This window comes from Nomascus leucogenys, chromosome 4 (assembly GCF_006542625.1).
Source record: "Nomascus leucogenys isolate Asia chromosome 4, Asia_NLE_v1, whole genome shotgun sequence".
Lineage (NCBI taxonomy): Eukaryota > Metazoa > Chordata > Mammalia > Primates > Hylobatidae > Nomascus > Nomascus leucogenys.
The window spans coordinates 57,691,252-57,710,958 of NC_044384.1; the positions used below are offsets into that span (position 1 = coordinate 57,691,252).

The 19,707-nt window shown below is 43.1% G+C and overlaps 1 protein-coding gene across 1 annotated transcript in view; it reads right to left on the reverse strand.

Annotated features, from left to right (window-relative positions):
* Window positions 1-1,935: 1,935 nt before the first annotated feature.
* GATA6 (GATA binding protein 6) overlaps window positions 1,936-19,707 on the reverse strand; it is a 32,851-nt gene continuing 15,079 nt past the window's right edge. The window contains exon 7 of the mRNA XM_030810107.1: window positions 1,936-3,261. Within this exon, the coding sequence (XP_030665967.1) occupies window positions 3,094-3,261 (168 nt within the window). The 3' untranslated portion in view covers window positions 1,936-3,093. The remainder of the gene's footprint in view (window positions 3,262-19,707) is intronic.

The window sequence follows — 19,707 nt, forward strand, 5'->3', positions numbered from 1 at the left end:
CTATGATCTGAAATTACATCAAATTTCCAAGGACTGTGAAAAACATTTCCCATGAGCAAGAAGTTAATTTATTTGCACTGGGAAATGAATGGTTCCCTTTGCTTTCCTGACCCTCCCATAGGCACCAGGAAACAACATTAAGTGACCCTGAAGAGAGACCCCAGACAGAGCCTTCACTTATTTAAGATGGCCTCAAATCAGCCATGTGTGACAGAGGACATAAATTCTACAGCCCACGATATAAGATCTGGGGATTCTTTAAGCGGAGGTACAGCATCTATTTGAATGCAGTCCCTTTTGAGAAATGATTGGGTCATGTTCAGTTTCACATGTCATACTTTGGGAGAGGAGTGCTGAAACTGTATTTGGAGCAAATTTAACAAACTTCTTTATGCAATCATAGGTAAGAAAGTAATCATTTAAAAACAGATAGTGGAGTTCATTGTGTTAGGACAGGCTACAAGAAGCCCCCTCTGTCTTCTGCCCACTGTAATTTGTTTCATAAAAACTAGAATTCTTTTTAGAATTGGAAGGAGCAATATTTGAGATTATCCCAGAAAAAGGGTCACTTGGAAGCCCCAAAAAGAAAAATTCATTTTCCAATCAAACCATATTAATTTGAACAACTCCCAACCCACCAAAAAGCACTCAAAGTAATGAGAACCATAAAAGGAGGGAGGAAAACAGACATCAGTTCGTGGGGATAATAATTTTCTTCTGTTGTCAGAACAGGCTTGTTCTATTATAAAACAATCAGCTCTCATGCATCCTCCCTCCATTTCTGCAACCCCCTGGATTAGAGGGAGTCTCTCATTTCACTCTTCTTGGCCTTGTTGAAGTAGCACAGGTGACCCACAGGACATCAGACTCTTATAGACCATAAACTTCTGATATTCCAGGTAGTCAGACATTATTCAAAGGACCTATGTTGTCAATCTTGCCACTCTTTCAAAGTCAAGTTAGTACTTAATGTGTGCCAGGTATTGTGCTAAGCACTTGGCATGGACTATCTCACTTAATCCTGTGATTTATATACTATTTGCCTTTATTTTATATTAGAAAGATGAGAGCTGGATAACTTGCCCAAGGTCACAGGATAACTTATCCACGGCCAAGCAGGGACTTGAAGCCTAGCGATCTGCCTGTATACCCAACACTCTTAACCATTGTTCTGGCCCACCTTATGATATCAGGGTGCATGTAGGCCTTACTGAATTCCCCAGAAACACACACACACACACACACACTGGCTATGGACACTGTCCCTCAATAGAGCAGCATTCACCAGGACTAAGGAAGACATTCCTTCTCTTGAAAGATTCAGACTGAACCCCATAGAATGACTGTAATAAGTGCATGAAAAGTAAAAAATACTGTACACTCAGGGAGCCACAGTTAAAGGCCATCATTCTGTATTGTGAAACAGCCTCCTGATTTCCTGAAATCCACTCAACAATGAAGAAAATATAAAGAGGCCGTTGGAATCATTTCTACCTATCTTCTGATGGGGGTAACGTCTGCAACCTCGGGTGAGCTTTGAGACTTCAAGGCACGTTGCAAAAGGAAAAAAACTGAAAGGAAATCGCTCTGTTCGTGGGCCAGAATATATTTCATTTACAAAGAAAAAAAAATATGAACTTTCTAGAATGTTTTTAAGCATTGATACCAAAACAAAATGCTTATCATCTCAAATATAATACTGGGTTCTTCCCACTTATAAAAACTGTTCCCAATGCACATGGAGTGGTAACTAACCCCATATGTCAACTTCAAATAAGCCAAGGTATAAAAGATACAAAACAGCTCCAAAAGGACTATGCTTTGAAAGGAAGACCTTAAAGCATTTTGCAAACTTCACGTGCACTTGTTTTATATGAATATCTATAGTCACATACAGCATAAAAAGAAAGCTTTGAAAAGGGAAGGAACTCACTGTACAGAAGACAAAACAATACGCTTTTTATTTTTAAAACTCTGGTGAAATAGGTTTCCATAGGACATCCCATTCAAAAAAAAATTAATGTAAACCAACCTGCCTGTGGGTTAGTCACACTATACAGACTTCATCAGAGTGTTTACAGATACCTAGAGTATTTACAAATGCTGTCCGTTAGGTAGTAAAGTGTTGTTGCAATTTTTCCAGCACATATTCCACAGTAAAATAAAGGGGGTATATTGGTGTTCTTGTATAAAAATTCTTAACAAATAGAGAAAGGCAATTTTCCTGAGAGAAGATTTGTTCTTGAAATATTTTTCTTTAACAATTGGAAATATAGAAATGGGATGTAGTTGTAAAAGAAGCTTAAGAATGTCTAAGTTAACATTTTTCTTTTAAATTATTTTAAGTACCATTAAGTTAAAATGTTTACATTCATTATAAAAAATGCTGTTAAATCTTATGCAAATGATTTAACACTGATTGCTGCAACGCAAATTGCACTTTTTAAAAAAATTATTGTATACATGGAAGAAAAATATCTTGTTTGCTACCCTGTTTACAAATTCCGACTGACTTCAGATCAGCCACACAATATGAACTTTGAGAAACATCAGTCACAGTGTATGTTAAAGTTACAATGCAGTCTTGCAAACTGAGTAATATTTTTGACAAGAGACCCCATGAACCGACTCAGCCTCCAGAGATGTGTACCAAATGGCCTCAAGTGATCTTCTCCATGAATGCACATGAAATCTGGATGTGGAAAAGGTATGAAGAAATTCTGGAACAACCAAAATTGATCAGAAGAAGCACATGATTTTGGAAAAAATGCAAAATCTTTTTTAAAAAATCTCTCTCAATATTCCTTAGCAGGCAAGTCCCGGGTCCTAGTCCTGGCTTCTGGAAGTGGAGCAGGGTCCGCCCCGGAGACGGGCTGGCTGGAGTGGCCCAACGCGCCCAGTTGCACTGGCCCTTCCCTTCCATCTTCTCTCACTCTTCAGCAAGCCTCTTGGGAAAAACATCTCTTTCAAAATAAAGGCACGAGAATCACGTTCTGTCAGCGCAGTCGCCACTGTCTGGACTGCTGCACAAAAGCAGACACGAGTGGAGTGAGGCCCGCGGCGGAGCCCTCCCTGCCTCCTGGCGGCGTGGGCTCAGGCCAGGGCCAGGGCGCACCAGGAATCCTGTCGCACGGAGGATGTGACTTCGGCCGGCGAGGCCAGACTGACGCCTATGTAGAGCCCATCTTGACCCGAATACTTGAGCTCGCTGTTTTCGGGATTGGTGCTCTCTCCCGCGCCAGTCATCACTGGGGCACCCGCCTGGCAGAAGAGGGCGACACAGAGGAGAGACGAGAAGGTAAGAGGAGGTTACAATCCTGCTAGTGAAATACATGGGAGCTAATGAACGGGTCTGTGCAGCCAGGGCCAGAGCTGCTTCTGGGCAGACCCAGGGCAGGGGAAATGAGGCCGGCATTACTATACCCTGCCCCCAGCAAGTGGGGGCTTTTCTCTGCATTGCACACAGTGCCACTGACCTGACCCTGGCCACTGAAGCCTTGGAAACTTTAGAACTCAGGGCAGGAGCCACTGGCAAGATGCAAAGCTGTACAAAAGGAAGGGGAACTGAAGAAATCCTATTTGTAAAAAGTGCCAAGCTCTAAGACCTCTGACTGTGAAACAAACCTCACTGTGTGGGTGAATAGGCATTAATGATGCACACACAACCTCATCATTTCCAAAGAGAAAATGCAGAGCACAGCACGCACGCGCGCACACACACACACACACACACACACACACACCTCTAACAAGGCTTAACCAGTGATGGTAGTCTTTTTAGAAAAGCTGCACAGTTCAACATTCCCTGATAAGCGAAATCTTTGAGCACTGACTTCATGGAAAATAAACCTATGCATATACAGGTTTTAAAATCTACCTCATTTACCTTAATTCTCTACAAGAACAGTTATAACGTGGTCTGAAGCAGACCACGCTATAAAGAAAATGCTAACATCCTCTAGCTGCCATGATCATGGCAATGATTTCTTTCTTTCTTTTTTTTTTTGAAACAGAGTCTCACTGTCTCCCAGGCTGGAGTACAGTGGCGTGATCTCAGCTCAGCGCAACCTCCATCTCCTGGGTTCAAGTGATTCTCCTGCCTCAGCCTCCCGAGTAGCTGGGACTACAGGCACCTGCCACCAAGCCCGACTAATTTTTGTATTTTTAGTAGAGAGGGGTTTCAGTATGTTGGCCGGGCTGGTCTCAAATTCCTGACCTTAAGTGATCCGCCTGCCTGGGCCTCCCAGAGTGCTGGGATTACAGGCGTGAGCCACTGTGCCCGGCCACAATGATTTCTTGAAGCACAAGTTCACCTTTCCCCTGTTCCACCCATTCCTCCCATTCACATGAAAAAGGCCAAATAGGAAACATCATATAATTTAGCAAAATCAAACCAAAATAACTAAAATCTGTTTAGACAACAGTTTGAATAAATTTGCTTTTGAGAAGCTTTTGGAAAAATTTCGCCATAATCATGTACTTTTTAATATCACCTTTTTCCTTCTAAAAGTTCAGGAGCTCTCATTCCTTCCAAGCTTTCAGGGCTCCATTCTATAAATTACCAGATACTTGTTATTTGACAGAGGTAGGACATTGTGTACTTTTCAAAGAATTTCTTTTTTACATACATAATCCCATTAAATCCTTAAAATGGCCATTTCTCTGGCACCTGACACAGGCGGAACAGAAAGTGTGCCGAGCCTCCACGGCCTGCAAGTGAATGAGGTCCAACTCTACTTGTTTTCCAACAAGATCTGGTTTGCTCTCAACCCTCACCATAAGGGTAATGAGGCTGGGAGGCAGGACTGCAGGCGAGCAAGCCCTCTGAGTCTAAGCACCCAAACTTCCTTCCTCCCAACCAGACAGACCAAACCCAACCCCTCCACAGTTAACCACTCCTTCCCTTTCCCAGCAGAAATGAGGTTTTATGAAAATCCAGCAACAACACTGGCCCCACACCCAAACTTTTGTTTACATAACACAAATGTAAAGACTTAAACTGAGGGTTTAGGTGCATTAAAAAGCAAATTTCACAAAATCAGTGAGATGTCTAAAGCTTCAGATGGATTCTTGTGGCAATTCTGAAAGAGCTAAAATAATCCTGTCCAACGAACTGAATGCCATAAACTTGGTTATACTTATAAACATAGTGATTAACTTTAGCCCTTAATTCCAGAGACTCCACTAGAAGCAAATCCAGTGTGGATCCAGATTGAACCCTCAAAGAAATAAGCAAAAAGATGATATTCAATTACAAAAGAATTATTTATTTAAAAAGGAACTATTAGAGTGAGCTTCCTTATAATGATATATGTCACATCCGACTTTGCATGGATTTTCTTATTCGAAAACAGGCACATCAGCATATGCCTCTGACTAAATCTGACTTCACCGCAACAAGTGTTATTTTCTGAAATGGACAGGGTTCCTGAACTGGCCCAGGAAATAGCCCATCTCAAATGGCAGGGAAGTGCCAAGACAGCAGAGGGGTCTGTCATCACCACCACCACAGCCAGCAACAAGAAACATAAGCAGGCTGGGTACGGTGGCTCATGCCTTTAATCCCAACACTTTGGGAAGCCGAGGAGGGAGGATCACTTAAGCCCAGGAGTTTGAGACCAGCCTGGGCAACATAGGGAGACCCCATCTCTACAAAAAATACAAAAGCTAGCTGGGCATGTAGTCCCAGCTATTTGGGGAGCTGAGGTGGAAGAATTGCTTGAGTCCAGGTGATGAAGGCTGCAGTGAGCTATGATTGCATCACTGCACTTCAGCCTAAGGGACAGAGCAAGACCCTGTCTCTAAAAAGTAAAAATTAAAAAAAAAAAGAAAAGAAAAAAAGAAATATTGGCAAAGCAACAACTGACAGCCAGACACTAGACCAGGAGCCTGAAAGATAGTCAACTGCCCCAGGAGCTCCCAGGCTTTGTGAGGAGCCAAGATCCATACACATTAGAAAGTCGACTGTTGGCTGCTTATCATGAATGACAAATGAGTGGCTGAGACAGGAAGGTAGACCAAGAGTCAGAAAAGGAATAGCAGAGGGCAAGGACTCCTGGGCAAGGAACCAAAGGCAGCCCGCACAGGAGTATGAGGAGGAGGGGAAGCAGCTTGGACTCTCAAGTCCTGTCCTGATTCAGTCCCCTGCTGAGTGCAGTCCCCCCCGAGCCTCCTCTGTGCCCGGGTCCTCACATTTCCCACCTCAGGGATGGTTGTGACAATTAAATGAGCTATTGTTTGTAAAAGGGAAGGCAAGGTGCCTTGCCATGTTAAACATTCCACAAAGGGAAGCTATTGTTATTGGCGAGAGAAGGATGTTCAAAATGGGAGTCAGGACGGATGAAGAGAGGCGGTCACCTGGCCTGTTCAGAAGAAAAGCCAGCTGAAAAACAGAAGGATGAAGCAAAAGAGTGAACAGACTATGTGGGAGAGGTAAACCAGAAGCCTGACATACAGCTTTGTGTGCCTCAGTTTCCACACCTATAAAGTGGGATAAAAAGAGGCACCTATGTCATAAGGTTATTGCAAGAATTAAATTGGCTAGGCCAGGCGCGGTGGCCCACGCCTGTAATCTCAGCACTTTGGGAGGCAGGTGGATCACCTTAGGTCAGGAGTTTGAGACCAGCCTGACCAACATGGTGAAACCTCGTCTCTACTGATACAAAAAAATTAGCCGAGCAAGGTGGAGGGAGCATGCTTGTAATCCCAGCTACTCAGAAGGCTGAGGCAGGTTGCAGTGAGCCGAGATTACATCGTTGCACTCCAGTCTGGGCAACAAGACTGAAACTCCATCTCAAAAAAAAAAAAAAAAAAAAAAAAAAAAAAAAAAAGAATTAAATTGGCTAATATATGTAAAGCCCTTGTAACAGTTGTCTGAGAACAGTAAAGATTATGTCAGTATAAGCTACTCTTGTTATCTAATTATTACTGTTAAGGTTAAGAGGCTTGGATCTAATTTATTCTCCTCATTCTATCCTTCAGCCCAAGCAAGTTACCCCATCACCAGGCAGGGGCAGAAGCAGTGGGAACACAGTCAGAGCTCAAAGGGAAACACCTCCAGAATGACCCTATTCAAACTGTCATTGACAGTTCTTCACAAAAATAAATCAAAGTGTTCTGTAGCCATTCAAAAGTCTCATGACTCTTTCTCTTTTTTCCTTTTTTTTTTTTTTTTTTTTTTTGAGATAGGGCCTTGCTCTGTCATCCAGGCTGGAGTGCACTGGGTGTGATCTCGGCTCACTACACCCTCCGCCTCCTGGGCTGAAGAGATCCTCCTATCTCAGCCTCTCGAATAGCTGGGACCACAAGCATGTGCCACCATGCCCAGCTAATTTTTGTATTTTTTGTAGAGATGGGGTTTCACCATGTTGCCCAGGCTGTTCTCAAACTCCTGAGCTCAAGGGATCCACCTGCCTCAGCCTCCCAAAGTGCTGGGATCACAGGCATGAGCTACCACACCTGGTGACTCATTGACTCTTTTTTCAACAACCCACATTAAAGAAACATTAACACCCTGAATGTTATTCTTACACCTGCATAACAACCCCAAAAGCAATTGGCGAAAATAACCTGTCTTTTTTTCAGACAAAATGTTAAGCTATTTGGCAGGCCAAGAGTCCTGCTATCAAAGGGCAGACAGACCTCAAATCCCACGAGTGATGCACTCCTAAAAATAAATCTGCTCATTTGCAATTAAAAGCAATAGCTGAGCCTGTCAGAAAAAAAAATGGGGCAAGTACTTGTGCCCAATGCTTGGTAGCCTTATTTTATGTGTAGATATAATAATATTTAAACATGAAACACTGCAAAGAAAGGCCCATGTTACATACATGATAACACCAGTGCCTTCACTCATGCCTGGCGGGGCTAAATTCTGGTACACCCACCTTACAGAAGGCAGTTAGCTGCAATGTCAAGAGCCAGCCAGAAGTTTAGGCCCTACTTCGCCCTGTAATTTCACTTCTGGAAATGTATTATAAGGAAATAATTCAAAAGAAGGGAAAGGCTCTGCAAAGGAAGCCAACCGTTGCAAGGTTACTTCTAATAGTAGAAACTATAGAAACAATCTAATGTCTAATAATATGGGAACGGTTTAGAAAAGCAGGGCACATCCGCTCAGTGAACTATTATGCAATTATTAAAAATAATAAGATCATGTAGCAAAATGGAAAAAATCCCGTAATACCATGTTAAGTGAAAAACAGCAAGATATGAATTACACGTCATAACTGCAATTTATCCATGCACATGTGTAAGTATTATAAAGGTCCCCTGGGAGGAGGGGAGAAACAGGGGACTAGCTGAGAGGGCCAAGTCTATTAGCCATCTATACCTTTCTTTGAATATTTTTCTTTGAATACTTAAATTGAATTGCATAGTAAATCTATTTAGGTTGGTGCCAAAGTAAGTGCAGTTTTTGGCATTGAAAGTAATGACAAAACCCACAATTACTTTTGCACCAACCTAATAACTTTGGGGATGAATAGAAGACATGAGTACCAGAAACACAAGGCACTTGAGGGACAAGCCAACTTTGATTGGGATCAGAAAGTGGCTTGAAAAAATAGGAGGGAACCAGAGTTGGGGCACTAACAGGAGGGCAGGTCAGAAGGGCCCAATCTGCCCCTGAAATCATCTCCCTGCCACCTGGCATAGGCCAGGGCCTGGCCAGCCACGCACATGTGAATCTCACAGTTCTATACAAGTTAAAACAACCAACACTTCAGCTCCATGCATTAGTGTAACTTCAGCTCTCAAAACCAATATTCTCTCACTCTGTCGCCCAGGCTGGAGTGCAGTGGCGTGATCTTGGCTCACTGCAACCTCCGCCTCCTGAGTTCAAGTGATTCTCCTGCCTCAGTCTCCAGAGTAGCTGGGATTACAGGTGCCCACCACTACACCCTGCTAATTTTTGTATTTTTAGTAGAGTTAGGGTTTCACCATATTGGCCAGGCTGGTCTCAAACTCCTGACCTCAAGTGATCCGCCCGCCTCGACCTCCCAAAGTACTGGGATTACAGGCATGAGCCACCGTGCCCGGCCTCTAAACCAATATTCTAAAAGCAGAAGGCGTTCAGAGTTGGCACAGCGACTCTTCTTAAGAAGCCTGGCTTTGTCCTGTTATTGTTCATCTTTTAAGTCCCTTTCCCTCACTGATGATAGTCAAGAGCTGCCTACTGAGAATCAATACAATGTGTGTGTGTGGGGCGGGGTGGGGGGAGAACAGGTGGTGGGGGGGGAAATCAGAGAAAAATGTACTATGATCCTGGACCTAATACACACACATACAAACACACGTATAAATTTCAATTGGTTAATATATTTTCCCACTAATAATTCAACCCTTCAAAGGACTTTAGTTCAGATAGCAGACATCACAACCCAGCAAAAGCAGGCACTTCACTAACCTAGAGCAACCTAAACAAACGTTCCTGAACAAAAGGGAGGGAGAGCTCCGGAATGCCCACAGCTCAACCATCCTCCCTCCTTTCGGCAGGCAGCACAGGCCAGGCGGAGGTCCCTGTTCCCTCCCTGATCAAAGTGCAAGGAGGGTGGAGCAGAAATCGGCTCTGTGTTTCCATTCAAGGCTTATCTGCTCTCCACCCTCCCACAGACAACTGAAAATGGAGGCACTTCCTGTTGAAAGAATGTGTTATCAGGGCCAGACCCAGCCTGGGCTTAGCACTGAAAGCTGGCCGGGTTAAGGTGGGAGACAGGCAGAGCAGCTGGGCTGGAAAACTCCCTCTAAAAGGAGTAAATGACTTCAGGGAGACCTTGGGCTGCTACAGACTGGGACATGGAAAATATCCGCTAGCCTGAGAAGTAGCCACAGTTCATCTTTAGATCACCTGGAATTTTTTTTTTTTTTTTCCTGTGAGGAGCCTTCACTCATTTTTGGGCACATATCTGAAAAGTCAAAGATTTCTGATTGGATCAACTCATGGAAACAAATGCCCAGCAGTGTCTCTCTTTGTTTGCCTTCATTTCGCACATCCCATAATGGGGAGGGCAAGAGACAGCTTCTGATGGGAAGGCAACACAGCCGAGAAAAGGAAACCCTGAAAGGGCGTGCCTTTTCCAAAGAAAAACATGGGTTCTTCGGCTTGTGGATTATGTGCATAAATTTCCTTTGAGGAAGAAAACCAGAGAGGAGTGTACAGGGCATGCTCTATCTTCCTTGCTGGAATCTCTCTTCATGCAGTCTCGGTCTGAAGAAAGAAAACACTGCACCCCAGGCAGGCTGAAGGACGACTGTGTGATCCTTCCCAGAGCAGAAGACTTTGATGGTGATCACATGCCTCCTTCACTGCAAGGCAGACTTTCGGCTCCCCCAGCCTCTGATCCGTCCTTCCTACACATCTGAGTGAGATTGTGCTTACGGCTTTTTCTTGTGTGAGGGGAAGCCAGCCGTCCCTCACTGCCAAAGCTCTTCTCTGCTTTTGTAACCTCTAGGTTAGACTCCTGTGGTGCTTTATAGCTGCCTTCCTCAAAAGAGGAATTAAAAACTTTGTATAAATTCCAACAAAGGAGAAATGCTTTCCTGCAAATCGTAACTTCCACTATATAAACTACGATCATTTCAGTTTGGCTGGACGTAACAGAGGACCAGATACAAAGTGACAATAATAGTTTAGAAGGTGACACATGAAAGACACATGAACACACACAGGTTCTGTCTCCACCAGGACATGTGAAAACCAATCACAATGAAACTCTTGAATTCTTAACAGCTTAATAAAACAAAAGAACATGGACACCTTTTCTCTAGAGAGAGAGTCACCATCACCTCAACTGATGACCTAACTATTCAGCAGAATAGTTTTGTATATTTAATTCAGCAAACAAATTCCTTACTGGAAATTTCACCGGCTGCTCCCCCACTCTGCCCCAACCCCTACCCCTCTCGCCCCTTCTAGGCCTGAGTAGGCAAGGTTATAGCCACACCAGGGGATGCTGCCCTTTGCAAGAAGACGAAAGCAATTCTATGCACATAATCTATTCTGGACAAAAGAGCAAATTGCTTTATGTATCTGTGCACACTCAATAGCAAGCATGTTGTGGTGAAGAAAGGCGCCAAACTTTATAAGTACTCTGGGATTATCACCAAAATACTGATGTACAAATATAAATTGCAAGGGAGAGGGTTTGTCCGACAACTTGAAGTCAATGAGGACCCTAAAGAAAAAGCTTATCTTCTAAATGAATCAGAATGAATTACACTATTCTCATCTTCAAATTAAGTGGGACAGAATCCTGAGGCAAGATTTAAAACCTGGTGAATTATGATCTTAATTTTTTATAACAAAACTGACTTTTCAGGAGATGGATGAGCATCTTAATCTCTCCATCTTAATTACAGAAAACATACCAAGAAGCATTTACAATGCACTTAAACCACCAAAAGCATTAGGAAAGTACTAAGTATCAGAAGGAATAAAAAATTTGCTATCAGTGAAATACAAATCTCTAAAATGTGGTTACTTTCTTAACACAATAACTCTACATCTCTAAATTTCCCCATTAAGAAAGTGAGGATCTTATTCTAATATCTTGGGATGAAAAAAAATGCCACACAAATAAAGCTGATCACTATTAACTTCCAAGATCCGTATTTAAGTAGTGCTATTCTTCTTAAACTTCAAAGAGGTCTCCAGGCATCTCCCACTCACTCTACACAATACTCCTAAGGACCAGATGGTAGGAATTACTTTTCCCCTTTAGTGGAAGGAGGAAAACAGAGGCTTTACAGAACCTTGGCAGCTTGCTATACTCACACAGACAGAGCTGGAGCTAGCGCCTGGCTGCTGGAATCTGTTTCCTCCCAGCTGCTAATCCGTGAACCCCCAGAATAAACTTTTGACCATATTCAGGCTTCACCACGAATCAAGCAACTAAATTTAATGAGAGCTTTAAATGTAAAATACTTGTGTTTAATAAAATAAAAATATGGTTCTGCAGCATGTGGCTCAGCTCTGGTGAAACCGTGCCAGGCCAACAACCAAAACAGGCAGCACACCATCAAGTTGGATCATGATTTAAGCATCGTCAGATGTTGACTTGGAACCATTTACTCATAAGACCCCAACAGGACATTAAAATCAATGCCTAGTTATGTATTTGCTCAAATCATTCTTAAAATATGAGGTCAATAAAATAATGTCTTTGTGCTCAGTCTCACAAATTCTGAGTACTGGGCCTTTAAAAAAGCCTGATGTGATGGGTAGCTGAGTGGTAAATTGTCGCATTGCCAACACCTGTCTTTGGAGATGCTTTTTTAAATTATTAAAATTTCAGAGAAAATTAACAGGTAGGTCTAAACATGAACAGAACTAACAGACTGTACTTAATGCATATCCACTGGATCTTCATACTGCTAGTAACTCTTCTGGCAGACACCCATGAAATGCATAATAAATTACTTTTGTTCCAGTAAAGGAATTCGTTTTCTTCGAAGATTCATTTAGCAATAACCTTTCAGAGCAATCTAAGCCAGATTTCTTAAATTTGGCCATGTTTTCCCGTAACATTATTTCATGTTTTCTGACAATTTTGTATATTCTTATAGAGGCGTGCAGAGGGGGTGGGAGAAAACTGCAAAGAATCTGTAATTTGCAAAGAAAAGCTGTGTTCTGGGATGAGGCTATAAGAAATGGTGAATAACTTCTGCCCACACTTATTCTTTATCCAGTATTCTGGCTATCAGACAGTGATAATGAGTCACTTATTAAATAAACCACAATTCTGTGATAAATTATGTGGACATATGTTACAAACTTAAAGCTTTACTGTTTCCTAATGTACAAAGCCATTGGATATTGATGTGGCACACAACGCATTTTTAAACCACTTCTTACGATCCTCCCTGTCATACACACACACACACACACACACACACGAGATTTAAAAAAAAAAAAAAAAGGAAGTCTAGAAAAAGCCTTGAGATCAGAAAGAAAGTATGCAAATCCGCATGCTTGAACATTCCCTGCCGGGGTGACGTGTGACTTTCACGCGAAGGCCAATGTGGTCAGACAAGAACGTGAGTTATTAGAAGGGGCTGTGAACGTAGAAAGAAAGGGAGCCTGGCACATAGGGAGCACGAAGATAAAATGCCAACAAAATATTTATGTTCATGGCTTGTAGCATGTGGCAAGTGGGATATTAATAACTGTGATGATTGGTCAACTCCCTGGGAGTGGTAACAGCCCTGGACTGGGAGGCAGGAGACGTCGGTTCCAGTCCCGGCTTCAACACTGGCTTGTTTTGTGACCTTAAGGAGTCACTCTGGATCTTGGTTTATAAATGAGGCAATAATAATACCTAACCACACAACTCTCTCACAGACCCTTTGGGAGATTAATGATTTTTTAACTCCTTTGCTACTCATTTAGAAAAGAGTGCTTTGGACGACAGACTCTGAAAAAAAAATAGGCAATTGACTATTAAGAAATGCTTTTTCAGTAATTTCTTCATAAACATTCACTGAAGACAATTTTAACATTCTGAAAAGTTCCAAAACTTAGCATTTGCTTATGTATGGATTTAAATCGCAGCATTAGAAGGATTTCAGTACGGCAATCTTGTGTTTCTCTTAAAAGAACCTTGTTATAACCACATTAGGTATGTCAACAAAAGTAATTTTTACTACTTTTTTTTAACTTAATGTTACCCAACTGCCATATTCTTAGTACCATTATACATTTGATTTCTAAGTATAACATTGATAAGAAAATTTGCATTAAGTGCCTTAAATACATTCTTGGTCAAGAGCAAATAACTTCTCTCACACTGTTTTCCCACCTGTTTCAGTGGGAGGATATGTGATGCTAAAATTATTAATCAAAGTTAGTCAAATTTCTTTAAGTAAACATTCTTTCTTCTCTCTAAAGATTTCAAAAAACTGGACTAATATCGCATATTAATCTAAGACGCTGTAGTGGCAACATTAACCGCATCAGCCAGACCTGCGGCCAACGGGAAACCATGCTTCTCAATTTGACACGTGACCTTGGAACTGTTCTTTACCTTCTGCGTCTCACTTAGAAGGAGGAGTAAAAAATAAAATGTATCTAAAGCACCTGGCACATAAAAGGTACCTGATAGAAACTAATTTCCTGCCTCCCTATGTTCACTATCTTATAAGTGAGCAGTATAGGAAAGGGAAAAACTTCCTCAAAGCAAGAGCACTATGAGAAAATCGAAGACCAATCCACCACGTTTGGCTCTCGAGTTCTCTAGAAGCTCTGTGGCATATTCAAGTTAAAAATGAAGCACTAATTTTCTGCTCCAGCCCCAGCAGGCTCTTGCATCAGAGCTCGCCTTCACAGGTTCCGCTGAGCAACTTAACAGTATAAGCACAACATAAGTCCTTCACAAATGTTCCTTTCAGCTCTTTCACAGGAAACTATAATTTTGTGACCAACCATAGTGCATAGTAAATCAAAAATAATTCCATTACTTGAAGAAAAAGACGGTGGAGTGTAAATCTGCTAATAAAGAATCCCCCCTCCACTGGAAAATGCATAGTAAGCTACAGGACCTACTAAGGTGTTTTTCTATTTCCACCACAGGATGCAAATATTATATATGAAATAAAATCTATGAAAACAATTTAAGATATTTACCTGCCTAAGCTTTCTTCAGAGGCCTTATAGAGCACATCAAATAATCTTAACTTGAGTCAGTCCCTAGATCACTGCTGTTGGCCACAAGCACTTATGGGTGCTTAACTCCTTCAAATGACCACGCAGCTCAGGAGTGACTACAGTAGGGAAATAGGTCTAGCTAAGCACACAGCGTCCCAGAAGCACACAGGGGACAGGAATGATGACGCCTATTTACTAGCAAGAAACAGACCAAAAGAGTGGTTAAGGCCCACCCATCCAGGCCCAGATGCAGCCGGCGAGGAACCTAAGTCTCTATCTCTCAGTCTATTGTCCACCTCTCTTTGTGGAAGTTGTATATCACCAGCAATGCCCCACAAAGGGGAGGAAACACATTTCCTATCCCTAATACACCATGTCTAATATGTTTCCATTAGAAGAGGTAACCAGGCAGCCACTCCAACCATCCTGCCTCCAGAATCCCTGGAGGCAGAGAAATTACAGTGCAGGCCTAAAGAAGGTCAGCGCATAGAATCAGCTGGCAGGAGATGTTTTTCCTCCCTAATTGTGAGGAGGAAACTCTGCTTGTAAACTTGACAAGCAGGAGCATGCTACATTTGTTTACATCAATTACCAAAATACAGAACCCTTCAGTAAGAAGGTACTAATTGTTGGACTCCAGTGTACAGACAGAAAACACATTTGTCACCGAAGCAGGATTTAAATAAAGTTCATCACATCATTTGGGCCCTGACGTTGATCTGAAATATTTTCAAGTATCTACTTTCTACCCGTTCTACCAGCCTCACTTCCTGCCTTTGGCTTCTTACACCTTACACTCCAGCCACAGTGAACTATTTCCCTTCCGCTCCAAAGATTCCTATGCCTTCTTCTTTCCTGGATACCTCTATCCCAATTTTTCCCCTGCAAAAATCCCAACTAATTTTAATTTCCTCTACTCTGTGAAGCCATCTCCAACTCTAGTTATCACTCCTTTAAAGCACATCCAAATCTGAGCAGTAGTAAGATCTACGTCTATACCTGTCTCTCTCCACCCACCCCTACCACCTCCATGTTTTAAACAATTCCAGATGTGGCACTTTGTTGTACTCAAATGGAACAAAGACCAGTAAAGCAAGGGCTGGCCATATATATTTCTCTCTCCATTTAACTTCAACACTTTAAGTTTAATGATGATTTCAATATTATATTGGTAGTTTTAATATTAACTTAAATAGGGTTTACATTTTTTTCATTTTATTTTAAAAATAGAAATAGAGACAGGAATCTTGCTATGTTGCCCAGGCTGATCTCAAACTCTTGGTCTCAAATGATCCTCCAGCCTCAGCCTCCCAAAGAACTGGGATTACAGGCGTGAGCCACTGCACCTGGCCCAATTTTTTTTTTTTTTTTTTTTTTTTGAGACGGAGTCTCGCTCTGTCGCCCAGGCTGGAGTGCAGTGGCGCAATCTCGGCTCACTGCAGGCTCCGCCTCCCGGGTTCACGCCATTCTCCTGCCTCAGCCTCTCTGAGTAGCTGGGACTACAGGCGCCCACCACCACGCCCGGCTAATTTTTTTTTTTTTGTAGTTTTAGTAGAGACGGAGTTTCACCGTGGTCTCCTGACCTCGTGATCCGCCCACCTCGGCCTCCCAAAGTGCTGGGATTACAAGCGTGAGCCACCGCGCCCGGCCGACTGGCCCAATTTTTAAAGTAATTATTTACAGAAACTATTGTTAGGCAGGCAAAATATGTTCAGTGACTCCTTGTTCTCAGACATTGTCTTATTGCTAATTTCTTTTTTTTCTGCAGCTGCCATTTTCAGATATTATTGCTAATTTCATCTCCAAATTAATCCCTCCTATTACAAAAGAAATTAAGAAAAAATATTTTTATCTACAAGATTTGGGGATTGAGCTCCAGTTTTACAAATTTTGAGTTATAGGAGGAGAAATAGGAGGAGTAGGACCATATGTGGACTACTTATTAAATCTTATTGCAGAAATAGAACATTACCATGTTTCTTTCCTAAATAACAACCAAAAAAAAAAAAAACTATAAAATACAATTCAGTCAATAAACAGAATTCAAGAAAAAAAAGATTTTAGTATTCTTACAATCCATAGAGAATTAAAGCCAAAGAAAATCTTTTTTTTTTTCTCCTGAGACAGTTTCGTTCTTGTTGCCCAGACTGGGGTGCAATGGTGCAGTCTCAGCTTACTGCGACCTGCAACTCCCCGGTTCAGGAGATTCTCTTGCCTCAGCCTCCAGAGTAGCTGGGGTTACAGGCATGCGCCACCGTGCCTGGCTAAGTTTGTATTTTTAGTAGAGACCGGGTTTCTCCATGTTGGTCAGGCTGGTCTCAAACTCCTGACCTCAGGTGATCAACCCGCCTCGGCCTCCCAAAGTGCTGGGATTAATGGGGTGAGCCACCGCACCCAGCCCAAAAAAAATCTGATATCTATTTAGATCAACTAAATATACATTTTTTAGCAAATCTGCATGGATAAGAAAATTCTTAGCCAGAAAGGAAGACTATTTTTGCCACAGAAAGTAACCATCTATCAAAAATTAAGTTTAACATACATTTTTAATAAACAAAAAAGTAATTTCAAAAGAAAAAAATAGGCAATATTTTAAGCAGGGCTGCATGACCGTGAGTCCTCCTGATCTCAGACAGAAACACACTGCCCTCCCTGTGCCTCCAGCACACGCACAGCCTATAACCAAGAGAAACTGAGACATAAGGTGGCGAGGTCATCGACTTGCTGACTCTTATCTGAAGGAATGTCTCCTTTTTGCCCAGACACAGGTCTCATGAAAGCACAGATTAACAAGTATATAAAGCTAAGACATGAGGCTTCAGAGCAGCACAAAAATTTTCGTGGCATTAGGACAACTTATCCTGGAAGAATGCCGTGCACTAGGAATTATGCCCACACCTTCATTCCTGCTCAGGGAGGGGAGCCCTGGAGCCCCTTCTCCCAGAAGCAGACAACCGCGATAGACCCCTTCCACAATACTCAGCTCCTGTGGCTCCTTTCGCCCTGGCCAAGAGAGCTCAGGACTCTGTGTCATGCTAAGGTCCTGGTGCCATCACTTAAATGGCCACATGAAAGGCAGGTCAGAACCCTGTTCCTGTCATGTCCCAGGACTTAAAATAAGCCCGCTGGAAATGCCTACCGGTGATCTTCTACAACTGATTTTTCAATGGGGAATTAAAGTAAACAGCATGTTTCATATGGGCCTCTGGAACAGTTTTTTACTTCCTTGCTATAACTCACAGTCGTTAAAGAAAGGCAGTGATAGTGCTACTTACATCTCTAAATGGAGGGATATGTGGCCCCCAGTTCCATCTTCTGCTGGGAGTGTGCCTGAGATCACCCTTTGCTTTGTAGCTCCGTGGCCCCATCAAACTAGGGTCACCCTGCACCACTAATTTCTACTAGTCAGTCACAGGGAGCACTGGAGATCCGTGGGGTATGCATTACCTTAGGAGGCTTAAACTCCAAGCCAACCTCGGTGCTGTGTATGTAATACATATACTTTGTAAACACCAGATACAACCTTGCTATGTGGATCTGATATTTTCTTCACCCACAGCATTTCACAAAATCCTACAGGCAATCAGTCACAAAGCCAGCTGCCCTCTAACATCATGCACTGTGACCAAAATGGGAAAATGACACACCTTTGTCAACACAGCCATCTTTTAAAAATGCTTCTACCAGCTGCTCACAGATGGCTCCTCCAGCAGACTCTTCACAGCTACTCGGCTGCCACATGGGCCATGCCGTACACATGAAGGCTCAGCCCACCCAGAGAGAACATCAAGAAGTGCTAAGGGATCCACGGTCATACGCGGGCACGCCATGAAAACAACCTGGGGAAACCACTCAAGCCTACTACAGGTATTCTTATAGGGGGACAGCTTCCAAAGGCAGCCAGCAGACGAGTAGCTGTTTCCCCACAATGGCCACAGCAGGTAGAGGCTTCTGGAGACATCCATGAAATAAAACCCTGCAAGCCCAGGCACCAGCCGTGTGCCCTCGGAACAAGGGCAGGAGTCAGTCCCTGGGGAACTGGGGAGGTCGGTAGGCAGGCCGGCACCCCTACCCTCTGCCCTGGTAATTGCAGTCAGCGTTTCTGCAGTGCAGCCCAGAGGCTGGAGAGCTGGGAAAGATGCCCCCTGTTGCACCTCACACCAGCCACTCCCAGCTTCTCAGTCCCCGTGGAGGCTGCCTAGACTACCGCAGGGATGGAAGCTTGCAGCTGAAGACCTGGTGTGCAACTAGTACTCTCAAACTCCATCCTTAACATCCTTGTTGCTTTGCCTCCTGGCCTCTGGTGGGGAACTGATCTTTCCTCTGAAGGGCATTGATCAGCAAGCCACCTCCATTTGCTCTGTCCCTGGTGAGAGATTCTGGGACAATAAGCCTAGGACCAGAGATGGAACTCCCAAGGCCCTTCTTCTAGCCAGACCATGGCCCTTTTCACTGCCTTTTCACTCCTTTCCCTGGACGGCAACTGATAGGACTTGCTAATAGCCAATTTTGAAATTTTACGTCACTAAATCACAAGACTTCACCCACAATGGTTCCAAGTCCCCGAAGCCCATTGTTGGGTATATATCGACTTCAGTGCAATTTATTATTCAAATGAGTCTTTTTGCCACATTTAAGCTGGACTGTACCACCAACAAAAGTGACTTGGAGCTGGCAGCAGTCCTTAAGCTAGGAGAGACGCAGCTCCCTCCCTGCTTTAGAAAACCAAATTGTTTTGCCTCTAGCTACATAATTGCTCCTGAGGACTAGGGCATAATGAAGGATATTTTTAGGCCAGGCACGGTGACTCATGCCTGTAATCCTAGCACTTTGGGAGGCTGAGGTAGGTGGATCACTTGAGGTCAGGAGTTGGAGACCACCCTAGCCAACATGGTGAAACCCCATCTCTACTAACAATACAAAAAAAAATTAGCCACGTGAGTTGGTGTATGCCTGTAATTCTAGCTTCTCGGGAGGCTGAGGTGGGAGGATTGCTTGAATCCGGGAGGTGGAGGTTGCAGTGAGCCGAGATTGCACCACTGCACACTCCAGCCTCAGTGACAGCA